The sequence below is a fragment of the Xiphophorus maculatus genome, chromosome 13 (genome assembly GCF_002775205.1).
Source record: "Xiphophorus maculatus strain JP 163 A chromosome 13, X_maculatus-5.0-male, whole genome shotgun sequence".
Classification (NCBI taxonomy): domain Eukaryota; kingdom Metazoa; phylum Chordata; class Actinopteri; order Cyprinodontiformes; family Poeciliidae; genus Xiphophorus; species Xiphophorus maculatus.
The window spans coordinates 23,004,986-23,017,934 of record NC_036455.1 but is presented as its reverse complement, the minus strand read 5'-3'; the positions used below and the strand labels follow the sequence as shown (position 1 = coordinate 23,017,934).

Genomic DNA, 12,949 nt, shown 5'->3' with positions numbered 1-12,949 from the left:
GATGGAAGGTTTTATGACAACAAAGTGAGAAAAAGTCAGAATTTTGAGGGTGAACAAAAAAGAAGACTCGGGGAAAATCAACTGAAAACATTGGGAATAAACTTTCAGAAAAACTTACAGTGAGAATGATGGAGCGTAGCTGCTTCTGAGCTAGAATGTGGGCCATCTCCTGTGGATTTAGAAAAAAAGAAAAAAGAGGAACAAAAGGAATAGAGAAAAAGAACATAAGAAGAGAGAAAAGAGAAAGTGGGGAGTGATAAAAGTGAGACAACATATCAAGGCAAACCTCTGATCTTAAGATTTTCTATGCAAAAATGAAAAAAATAAAGAGTTCATGGCAGTGACAGGCTGCAAAATAATAAGAAAAAGAAGCTCGAGACAGAAACTTAGAGGGGATAGTAGATGCGCTAGCGGATGTCTTCTACAATGCAAACTACGAAGTGTGCTAATCAAGGGTGCACTTACTGTCAGGGGACAATTTAGGATGTCCACAATGTTCTCATCAAACTACCATGTCGTGTGCAGTGAGGAAGCAAAGTCAGAAACAGAGACAGAGAGGGTGAGTGAGTGAGTGAGTGAGTGAGTGAGTGAGTGAGTGAGTGAGTGAGTGAGTGAGTGAGTGAGTGAGTGAATGTGGCGTGAAGTAAAACAAAACCAAAAAGAAATCTAATTTCTGTCAGTGGTGCAGTTTGTGGTTCTGCTGGGGATGAAGGAAGGAGGGTTGGAGTCCATAATAATAGCTTCACTGATGGTTGAGGTCCTTTTGAATGCACACGAACAATCAAATAGATGCTGTTTGACGCTCACACTCTTAAAATAAGCAACAAGAGAACACTGCATTTTGGAAACTGCCTATCTGCAAAAATATATATAGACGTGGACACATATTTTTATATATGCGTTTATAAATGGAGCCTGATGACCCAGAAAAAAAAGTTTCTGCAAACAACAAAAATAAAAAAGTAACAAAGAAGGCTTCATTGCAACGCTAGAATCTGTATGCGTCCTTTTTTCGCCGTCTTCAGCTCCGAGCGCTGAACACGAGACGGGCCCTCGAGTTAGTGTCATTCATAATTAATGTGAAAAGTGCATCACTGGGCCCTGTGGTGCTGACGCGGGGAGCGTGTAATTGGCTACAGGTGAGAGGGAGAGATGAGAGAATGAACATCACTTCGGCAATGACAAAGGGAAAGACAGATGCTTTTATCGTCGAACACAGAGCAAACCAAAACACACACAAAGTCACGCATTTGTTCGTTTCACCGTTACATCACCAAACTGCTGGGGATTGCGACAGAATAGGTGGAGCAGTTGGAAGCCTCACCTGTCTCTTCTCCTCTGGAGCTTTGAGGAACAGAGCGTTGATAACAGCGATGGTGTAGGTCTGGATGTCTTGATCAGTGCTGGAATCAAAGGAAACATGTGCTTTATTTAAAATGATTCATGAAAACCGGGTTATTAACAAAAACAGTTACATTTCATACCCCTGAAGGTGTGGGATGAGCTGTCCAATCGTGATCTCTTGCGCCACCTTGTGGTAAAGATCTTGACTGTTGAGCACCATGGACTCCAGGATGGCCAGGGAACGCTGCAGCACTGCCGTGTCCATGGCGGTCTTGTTCACAAAGCTGGCAATCTTTAGATCATCAGAGAACACAGAGTTTTTAAACAATGCAAAGTAGTCAGTCTACTTTTAACATTTTCTGATGTACCTCGGTAGAAGGAAGTATTTAGACCTCCTGAACTTTTTCTACATTTTGTCATTTTTCTACATTATGTTTGTTTTTGTAGGATTTTATGTCATACACTACCTGAGTAGTTATCTGTTGTGAAGTGAAAGCAAAGTTGCTAAGATTTTTGCTGTATAACATCTTGAAAAACTATGTATCAAAAAAAAATAACTATGTTCATTCTAATACATTCCAGGTTGTTGTAATCTGACAAACTGTGAAAAGGGTACTGCATGTGTGAATATAAATGAAAAATCTTGCAATTTTACCCTTTAACTCATAACAGTTAATTAAAAAAGCCACTAGATTTTTATTTACCATTAATACCATTTAACTATGACCTCACCAGGAAAGATGGTAAGATTTGACTCTGTGAAATATATTAAACTCCTCATAAAAAAAAAAACATTTTATATATATATATATATATATATATATATATATATGCACACACAGACAGAATCACGGGCTCCCAAATAAATGTAGAGCCTGGCTAATGTGGCATTTTCCTGGCTGACCTTTTTGATAAAGGCCACAGAGAACGTATCCCAGGAGACAATCCCATGGTCCATCAACTCTACGAAGGCCGTCAGAGTAAAGGACAGCAGGTCACCAAAACTACGGGATAAAAAACAAACATAAACAATATAAAACTTCTCTACACCAGTTGGCAAAGAGCAGCATTTTGAAGCAAAGTCCAAATGCCTCAGGAAGCAACGAGAAGCAAGCGGTCAGCAGAGAGAGAGAAAGGTGGCGGAGAGGAAGCAGAGTGCGACTTGAAAAAAACTCCAGGCTGCAAAATGGCTCGCTGAAGACAGAGAAGCAGAAACGAACGTAGCAGGAGACATGGGAAAGAGTTTTGAGCTCAAGCACGGACAGAATGGCTGTCTGCAAACAGCAGGACTGTCAGAAGGTCAGCAGGAGCTGGATGGAGTTCATTCAGGACCAGAGGGGCTGCTTTCACAGGACAGATGCAGTTACACAAATATAAGCAGAAATAAATTAAGTAGATGAGGCTGAGAGCACGACAGAAAGCCAAAGCAAGAACTTATTAGATAACTGATTATCATGAACCTGCAGGAATGACCTAATTAAATAACCGGGTATTTGTTATTGCTTTTCTCAAAGTAAAGAAAAATTGTAGTAAAAGGTTTAACATTGTAAACATGATTTGGTTTCACCAAAAGTGAAGCAATGCTGACCTCTGCTGTTTATACCTGGCTTTACCTTCTTATTTTATTAACGGAAAATAAAGCAAAGAATGCCAAAAGATGGATCTCAAAATGAAATATCATCAAAGGTTAATTTATTTTATCCATCCAGCCATTATCCTTGGAGGGTCGCAGATGGCTGGTGTCCATCTTCAGCGGTCAAGATCATTTAACTCAGTAATTAAATTACGGAGCGATATGAGTGTCTATTTTTATCAACCCTGACTATTAGGCCTTATGGGCAATAAAATCTGTTCTGCGGTTTAGAGACTTAAAACCACAGTCAATGATGTCATAAGCGTTCCTACTCTAAAAAGTAAATATAGTAGGTTAGTAAGTATTGCTGCACGGCAGAGAATTGGAAAACAGTTTTATGGAAAATTAGTAACTCACACCTGAAAAACGAAACAGCTTTTTCTTATACAAAAATGTAGAGAAATATGAAATGATGGAAATACTGAAACTAAAGACTACTTGAGGCAAATACAGAGACAATCCTTGTAGAAAGATGGAGGATGGTCCTGTGATGGTAAAAGCTTTTGACCAACAACATCAAGGTCAAAGAGAAGCTGAATGAAGGACTTGATGTGAGCGCATGGACAACCCCTTCAACCTGAGCACCATTTTATAAAGAGAACCAAGATATAATATAAGATATATAAGACCAGACAGCTGAACCACACATTTGGGTAAAAGTGGTACAATTTTAGAAAAAAAAAATCTTGGTTTTCTTTTGCTTTTTTTGCGAATGGTTTTGTCACTGGCTGCCCAAACCACATGCAGGAAAAAAAATTAAGCATTTTCTTTTTTTTTAAAAAAAAGGGAGGCCTGTGTTAAAATTCCCGCCGAGGCCAGAGTCTTAATCATGCAGACTCGAGCAGCGAGGTTAGGAAGAGAAGAGCGCCAGCGGTGTTACCCGACCGAAAGACGGAGCGGGAAAGGGAGGGGGGCTTACCATGGCTTCATAATCTTCTGAAGTTTCTGATAGCGCCTGCAAAGATTTGAGAAACTTTGGTGTCACAGAGGGGAAACAACATAAGAAAACCTAGAGCTGGCACACAACAGGTGACAATACTCTTCATGTACTCTTCTTATGAAGATAAAGTGAAGTGTTTCAATGCAAATTTTAATACTTAAACACATCGTTGTTCTGTGAATCTGCTGGGACATTGAAAGCATGCAAAGCAAAATCAGATGAAAATGCAATCAGCGGCAAACTTTATTTTTTCAAAGCGAGCCTAAAAGCCACATTGTGCTGCAAATACGCCTTAAAAAATGGAAAAGAGGACAAATATATAACACACCATCACAGACAAAAACGACAAATACTTACAAAAACAAATTAAATACACAAAATATAAGCAAAGACATGCTTTAAAATATGTTTTTAGTTGGTCTTTAAAGGAAGCCACTGAATCTGCTAGAAGCTAAATTAAATTAGAATGTTTGCTATGTTAAGTTCATTTAAAGGGAAAAAAGAAGGAATCCATTAACAGTAATACATTGTTTATTTTTTCTAAGCGAGCCTAAAAGCCACATTGTGCTGCAAAAACGCTTTAAAAAATGGAAAAGAGGACAATAACAGAATTACCTGTGAACAGAAATGAAGTTCCCTTTAGAAGTTTACATCGACTCATTATGAGTCAACGTTTTTATTTTCATTTTGGGTTATTAATGACTCACATGGATGATTCTTTATCCAGGATGGAATAATCTTAAAACATATAACTTCGAAAATTTCAAAAACCAAGAATTGTGAAGATAAGTTTGAAATCATTGCAAATTTCTTTAAGGTATGAGGAATAACTCAAGCTACATGACTTAGAAAGTCATTTTAAATCAGAGGAGGCAAAAATTGAGGTTTTTGCCCACAATGTTTGGAGGATTCAACCTAAGTTTTCAAATCTAAAGATACGAAAGTTTTGAAAACCTTTTGTTTTCATATCTTTAACAGATTGTTTCTGTTTTGAAAGATAACTGAAGTGTAGAATATAATAAGCCGACAATGGAAAAAGAACAGCTTCATAAAGCTTGATAAGTTTCTGCTATTTAAATTGCCCAAATTAATGACGATTGTGATATTAAATGTATTTTTACGTCATTTCTTTGATGTAAACTGGTTCATTTTATTCAACTAATTCAAGAGTTTTACTGCTTTGAGTGTACATTTGCAGTGTTTAGAAGTCTGTGGATTTTGTCAGGAATCCTCTTGATCCAGCAAACTTTTTCAGAATGACTACAATTAAAATTTTGATAAATTAACAAAGTATGCCTAATAAAGAAATACATCTGCTATTCAAGTTTACAATTATTCTTGGAGTTTCTATGGCTATTCTAAGCTGAAAGCAGTTTGAATAATTGTAGCAGTTATCCTTAATAAATAAATAAATAAAAAGTCAGTCATGCAATAAAGTCGGAAATGGGGTGAAATAAAATGCACTGATATTCCTCTGACTAGCCAGCAAACTCAGGCCTCCAGATGTTCAGCAGAAGATGCTGTCATTGTACACAGATGAAATGAAATAAATAGGTATGCTCTCTTATCTTTTGTTCTAATCTAAGAAAAAAGAAAAACGTAACTTGCTACGCCATGTTTTGTCAGTAGAGGGCGACATCTGCTTTGTAGGTAACACAGCTCTGGTGGACAGCAGCAGTAGCATCCCACCAGCTGATTTCCACATGAATGCAGGGCCTCACGCTTTTGGGAGAAGCATCAGATCAAACAGCAGCTCTGCCCTCAGGAGCCTCAAGCATTGTGCCTCTTGAATAATTACAGTTCACCACGTTGGCTGCCAGGCGCACTAATGAGTGTGTGAGTGTTTGTTTCTGATATCCATCTACATTTCTGGGTCTAATAAGCTCCTTTTGTTGATATGAAAGTGCAGCAGAAACACTCGCTCTGCATCTCCTCCTTTACCCACACACACATTTATCTCAAGCTCTCTCCAGCCGAATAACTAAAGCAGTCATTTACATAAGAAATATATGTAATCAAAGAGCCGGGAGCATGAGCAGAGCTAACAAGTGTGGTGCTGTAAAATCTCTGGACAGTAACACTAAATAGAGTCAAGTATTTGTTCATTTTGAACTTCAGAATTTTAAATTAAGAAGTGATTTTCCACGTAACCAAACAGGCTAGTAGGCAGAAATGGGAGAGCATTATGGTGTTTCAGCAGAAAGGAAGACGTTTAACTCTCTGGCGGCAATTTGAACCTCCATGTACCTGCAAAACAAACTAAATAGCACTATTTTAAAAACCGGCACAAACTGCTTTTAAACATTCACTGCGTGGAGTGTGACAGAACCTGACAGCGTGTGTTTCTTCTCCACAGCAGGTTCAGATTTTCACAGCACTATATTAAGGACGTGTTTGACATTGTGTGATGTTCTCGATTTCATCAACTTTCTCTTTACAGTCCAAAGAGTTGAATAATGAAAACTGCATCAAGCATAAAATGCTGATAGATTTCACCTTAGGAAACTAATGAACATTAATCATCACCCTAGATGGTTTAAAGAGACACCCGTCCTCGACATAACACAAATCTTCAAAGATCTCAAAACTTGTAGCGTCCATTAAACTCACAGGACCTTTTCGCTGCACTTTCTGTTTTCACACCTGGGTGACACTTTACCTTGCCATGTATGCTGGTGTACTGAAAAACAACTGCTACATAGGAAATAAAGGTGATTTTATTTGCTGAGCTGAATTTAGAGGATTGAGTGTGTTGCTTTTGCTGTGCAGTCACAATTTCTATTTAGTTATTTGGAGGGCGTTTTATGTTTAAGGGTCAACTAAATGTCTGATTACAGCATTTTAGTACTCTGAAAGTGTGACCAAGGACTGAAGTTCAAGCATCTGGAATGCTGAGGTGAGTGAATATTGGCCAGGGCAGAAAGTGTTAATATGTCCCCCACAACAAATAAATCCACGACACCCTCATAGCTATTGTCCAAAATAATCTCTGCACTTCAATAGCTCTGGAGGGCCAGGTTTTCTTCCTTAAATTTAGTTCTATGTTAACTTCATGAGGACACACCTGTAGACGACTGCACTGACAACTTGTATAGCTTATGAATTGGTAATGAAAACCACCAGTTTTAATCAGTCTGCATTTCTTCTGCTGTAGTTCTCTCTAAAATATATATTTACAAGTCCAGTTCACTGAAATGACTACAGAAAATCTGTTTTTCATCTGCATGCGTGCTTGATAAATGAGGACCACTGTGTCACGGTTTTAAATAAATAAATGAAAACAAGAAATGCAAAAACTGTTCAGAGGTTAAATTTGAGTTGGCATCCTTAAAATCTTGGAGCGTATTTACTTTTGAAATGTAAATAAATGTCAATGGTTTCTTTCCGAATTCAGATGAAAACACATTTGGGAAAATGAGAGGAGAGAAAAATTATCTTAAGAGAAAGGAAAACACTGTGTAAGACGAGCAAACAGTTTAACTTACTCAGTGCCACTTTCCACCATCTGAGTGAGCAGCGAGATGCCGTCCAGGTTGATGAACTCCTGCGCGAAGGTGATGTCCCTGGAAGCGTTGGCCAGGTCTTTCAGTGACTCCAGCTTTGCATCCATGCTGGATGACTGGATCCGTTCATGAAGCTGGAGGGCCGTCTGGTACTAGATGAGAAAAGACAAAATTTCATAGTGAATTAGAATGTTGTTTAGTTTTCTTTTTTTATTATTATTAAATGTTGTTTAGAGAAGTTAAGACTTACGGGAGAAGTGGTTAGACGCAGGATGGAGCCATTTTTGATGTCATTGCGATTCTGTGGAAGATTTCCAACACGCAAGCACAAATTAGCATGCGCTCATAGCTTCTCTTTCGTCCCAGATGGAGGCTATAGTGAAAAAAAAAAAAAAATCTGAAAACCAAACCTTTTCTGTGATGTAGAAATTTGTTGCATCAGCAATCTGCAGAGCATAGGTTTCATGGCTCCCCAAAGACCATCTGAAAACAAAGAAAATAAAATCATAAACACTTTAGCTGATATTAAAAGGTGAAGAAAATCTTGAACCTAACAGCATTTCAAAAATGTATAATGAAGAATAAACACTTTCCAATGCATGCAGCACACTTACCCCTCACACACTTCCTTTATAATGGCTGAAAGAGGCTTTTTCTGTGGATAAAGACAAAGCTACATTAGGTTCACAGTCCAGACTGACGTTCCACTCAATCCAGAGTGGGCTGCAATTATTTCAAACAGCAGGGCTGGAACAATGAGACACTGTTCATCTTGTTTATTTGTCTTACTGCTGTTCTGAGTTTGCCAACCATGTGTAGTCTATTGCTCCGTTTCTTTCATTTCGTGCTGTGCTAAAAGACCTTGTGAGGCCACAGCAGAGAGATTCTGCCTCTAGAAGATTTGAGGAGCACATTCTTAATTGCATTTTAAAACTTTTTGTTCATCTTAGCAGTACAATGAAACACACCACAAATTCTCAATTCCTCAAAAAACTTTAGTAAAAGAACAAACAAAAAAAACAATCGAAAGTGAAACGCGTCACTTGATTTAGATTAGGGAACATATGTGGGCAGAATAAGAGGGAACAGAAAAGATTAAGCTTTAAAATTTAGTTTCAGATAGTTTTAAAGTACAGAATCATAATGCAGAATTGACGATAGCCTAAGCTACATTCATAAATTCTCATCAAATCCCACGTAAACCTTACTTGTATTGATTTGTACACGGCAGCCGGCTTGTTACCGAACCCACGGTTTCAAAATTTTTTATGGAGAGATTCCACACTCAACTACAGTGGAAAGACTTTAAAATATGGGGTCTGCATAAAACAGAGCTGAGAAGGAAAAACACAAGGAAGAATATGTGCAAAGAAGAACATAAAGAAGGAATGACAGAATAAAGGACTCAGGAAAGGTTTTGGAAGGAAAGAAAAAAAAGCAGGGAGGTGCAAATGTCACAAAGAAATATCAAACTATAGGAAAACAAAGTAAGTAGGACAAAATAAATGGACTAAAGAGAAAAGCTAAAGAAAGAAAAATTAAAGAAAGGAGGTAAATAGAGGAAAGACAATAAATGAAGGATACCAGAATAAAAACTTTGGCTGGAATGGAAACCAGAGGGAAGAGGAATAAAAAGGGACAGCACAAAAGACACTTGGAACAAAGAAGGGAAAAAAAGGAAGCAGACACAAATGGAGAGACAGAGAGACACAACATTTATACAATATGATGGGTAAACATCCGTAAACACAAATATTTTTCCAATTTTCCTTTACCAGATGGAAAACAAACAAGCATTCTTTAACCATTTTGAAATGCCACAAACTAACAAAACCCAAAGCAGATTCAGAAACCGAATCTTTCGAGGCAATGAGAGACAACAACTTTTCATAACAGTAACACTTTATTGGATGTTTTCGAAGGCGTTCAAGAGAGACTCAGAGCTTCTGATGTTAGAAGGCGTTTACAATGTGGATGTGGGAGCTCAGTCTGCTAATAAACAATTTAGTTTCTTTTAAATAACACCTATTTTTCTATTGAAAACAAAATGTGAAGACTTTTCACTTAGTGTTAATTTGTTTGGTGCCCAATGATTCATCCGCTAATCAAAGTTTAGAGATGATTTAGTGGCTCAATAGAAGTATAACACTGGTCATGAACAATACTTGCAAAATCATTTAAAAAAAAAGAAGAAAAATATGCAAATTGACTAAATAAAGCACTTTTTTTGTCATATATAACTGATGTAAATAAGTCAGGTTTGTTCTCTGAGATTGACTTCAGAGCTGCATGAGAACCAAAAAACTGACTGGTTAATGTCCTGATATGTTGCTGCAATATTTCAACATTGCATTTCCTCATGATACTATCGATTTCTTTTTAAGTGCACAAGTCCCTTCTGCAGCAAAGCACCACTATAACACGATGTCGTCACTCCCAGGTTTCATAATTAAGACGGTGTTCTCACATTTGTAAGTTTCGCCCTTTTTCCTCCACAATGTAATGATGGTTTTTGTCACTGAATGCATTTGCACACTACTCTAGATTCTTTTGTTGCTTTTGGAATACTAATAGTTGCCTTTTAAACTATGTTTAAATACACTGTGAATAATGGCACTCTCGAACCAGCTTCGGTTATTTTCCTCAGCTCTTTCCATTTGGTTCATTTGTCACTGACATATTTATATTTTTATATGAGGTTCAGATTTTTATGTCACAATTAGAAATAGTGTGTTTGAGTAGGTCAGATGTCATGAAGTAATAAATTCTAGTCTTTAAAAAACATTTTAGAAAAGACATTAATTGTAGTGAATGTAAACCTGTGGGTTTGAATAAAGTTATTGCAAAAAATCTCAGTATCCAGGTATTTAGCAAACTATTTTGGTGATCTTAACTCACCTAAAACAAAAAATGTTTAGGAGGATTCAATACAAAAAAAAAGTTATGCATCTTTTCCTCCAGTGGACAGAAATATTTGGTTTCGACTGAATGTGTCAAGTCAGATATATTTCCTGATCCTGAAAGATTCCTGGATCGTGATAAGGGCATCCCTTGCATGAAGGATTAGTCTTTTCATTTCTTTGTTTATTAGAATTTGCCAAATCTATTTTGTTCCACTTTGAAATAATTCAAGTCATTCAGATTCCTCTAAATCTAAACAGCATTTTTTGACAAACAAAGTAAATAAGGTCGCATACCGAGCAGGGTATAATTGAATCAGGCGATTTGGATCACTGCAGACTCTGTGTCGTTATGCATACATGTACAGTTTGGTATTTTGGCTGCACTACTTTGTTGTCCTATAATTGTCACGATGCAGCAGGGTTGTGCTTTGTGATGTACGCCCTAGAGTACAGTGCACTAAGAACTGAGAAAGCAGGATAAAAAAAAATTAAATATGTATTGGGTCAAATAAGTCAACTATTGCTATTTTTAAAGGTAAACGGTGCTCTGCAGCCCAAACATTCCAGTGAAGTAAATCTGTTTAATCCTATGACATTTGCTGGGCAGCCTGTAAATGAGATCAATAGTTGTAGCATTTTTGTGCATGTAAACCTCAAAACAAAACTATTCACTGGGCCATCAGTAGCCTATTCCTTGAAGTCCACATTTTCTTATAGGTTACAAATATTGTTTTTATCAAGTTCTTAATAACAGCAGGGGCAGAGAGCTACTTCCCATCCTTTGGTTGAAAAACATTTTCCCAACAAAACCCTTTTGTGAACACTACACTGCTTTGCACTTTTATCAGCATTTTTGAGCAAATGCAAATGTTTTGAGTCAGACATTAAAGATATTTCTATATGAAATGACTAGTCCATTTGTTGGGATGACTGTCCTTGTCTCAGAATACAAAGTAGCATGAGAGACGCCTTTGCAATGATAACTGACAATAAACTTGTTTTTTTTTTCTTTCTTTTTTTTGTTGTTTTGCTGGATTTTGCCAAATGTCTTACAAGGAGTTTGTAATACAGACACGCAGAGCGCTGCCTGTTGGATGTGTGTGCATATTATTACACTTTATATGCAAATCTTTAATTATTCTCACTTTTATATCCAAAAAAGACTTTGCGGGCAGCTCAGGGAACATTGTCTTTCTCAAGGACACTTTGGCATGCTGCAGGACAAGGCAACGAACCTCCAGTTTTTCAAAGGCAACCTGATATAAACCCATTTTCTGGCCAACTTTATGTTTTGCCAGAAAACATAAGCATTCATTTATTCAAAGCATAAATGAATGCTTTGAATTCAACGGTGTTGTAATAAAATCTGCATTGTTGGCGCATCTTTGTTCCTGTTTGTGTAGTAAAAAAGAGGCTGGATTGTTATTTTTCTATCTTCCCATATGCCAGTGAAATTAAAAACAAATACAATGGAGTATTCAAATTAGGCAGAAAAATAACGTGAATGAGTGTAAAATTAAGCAGACAAAGCCTACATGCTGTCTTATAACATCATTTTAGAGATTATATTCCTATATAGAGACAAAGGTCAAGTATCAGAAGTTGAGTGGAAGTTCTGAATTTTAGGTGGTGAGCTATGAACATGAATTAATTAAGTTTCAACCCATGAATGTTTAACTAGTACTCGTTAAGGGTGAACTTGCAAACCTCAACCAGATAATTAGACAACACAAAAACCGACAGAAGCTGGATAGGAACCCAAATGACTGCAAACACATCAGCATCAGCACTAAAACAGCTCCCATACAAACACATCTACATAATGAAATCGCATAAGAAGGGGCTGTACCCACATCAACAATTAACAGAACAACAACAAAACAAAAGCAGACATACACATTTGCATTCACGCACACCCCCGCTTATAAATGAACAATCTTTTGCTGGGTTCAGACAACTCAAGCAGCAGCAGAAGCCCACTCCTCATCGCATGACTCAGACAGCCATATGCTACTGCAGGGCCTATTGTACCGAGGAGATACAAGAGGAGAAGGAGGAGGAGGAGAGGCAGGAAAGGGAGGGGAGGGCTGGTGGTGGAGGACAAGAGAAGAAGAGGAAGAGCGCAAGTTTCACAGTCACAACACAAAGGAGGGAGGAGGAGTGAGCGGGGGGATGAATGAGAGGGAGAGGCAAAGAGCGACAAGGAGGAGAAAAGAAATAGGTGGAACAAGAGAGATATGACAGATAAGAGAGTTGGAGAAAAGCGGAGGAACGAGCGATGGAGGCAGGTGGATTCAAGATTAAGATGCAAAACTATACTAAAGCCAATCTACATTAAGATAAATAAGTAGTTCATAAAACATCTCAGCACATCCCCTCAATCTACACTCTGTATTTTTTCCAAACGACTCATAGCAAAACCAGAAGCACAAGTACTCCATAGTTCAATGCTTCATTCATTGGATTATCCAATGAGAAGGGCATTTGTAGCTCCAGTTGCCTCAGTGACTCATAGCTTGTACAGTAATTAACCCATCTGTGAGTCTCACACACATGCGCACGCCTGCGCACACACCCACAAACACACAGGCACAGAGAAAAAGGCCACATTACACACTGTATGTGG

At 37.7% G+C, this 12,949-nt stretch overlaps 1 protein-coding gene across 7 annotated transcripts in view; it reads right to left on the bottom strand.

Moving 5' to 3' along the window:
* Positions 1 to 12,949, bottom strand: part of elmo1 (engulfment and cell motility 1) — a 101,995-nt gene that overhangs the window by 43,923 nt on the left and 45,123 nt on the right. For 4 of the 7 annotated variants that reach the window (XM_023345016.1, XM_023345018.1, XM_023345017.1 and 1 more), the window contains 10 exons: positions 8,035 to 8,075; positions 7,831 to 7,903; positions 7,671 to 7,721; positions 7,403 to 7,572; positions 3,897 to 3,932; positions 2,249 to 2,348; positions 1,485 to 1,636; positions 1,325 to 1,403; positions 466 to 507; positions 119 to 169 (listed from right to left, as the gene is read on the bottom strand). In XM_023345016.1, coding sequence (XP_023200784.1) covers positions 119 to 169; positions 466 to 507; positions 1,325 to 1,403; positions 1,485 to 1,636; positions 2,249 to 2,348; positions 3,897 to 3,932; positions 7,403 to 7,572; positions 7,671 to 7,721; positions 7,831 to 7,903; positions 8,035 to 8,075 — 795 coding nt within the window. The remainder of the gene's footprint in view (positions 1 to 118; positions 170 to 465; positions 508 to 1,324; positions 1,404 to 1,484; positions 1,637 to 2,248; positions 2,349 to 3,896; positions 3,933 to 7,402; positions 7,573 to 7,670; positions 7,722 to 7,830; positions 7,904 to 8,034; positions 8,076 to 12,949) is intronic. The other 3 variants (XM_023345020.1, XM_005797313.3, XM_023345021.1) reach the window with 3 other exon arrangements.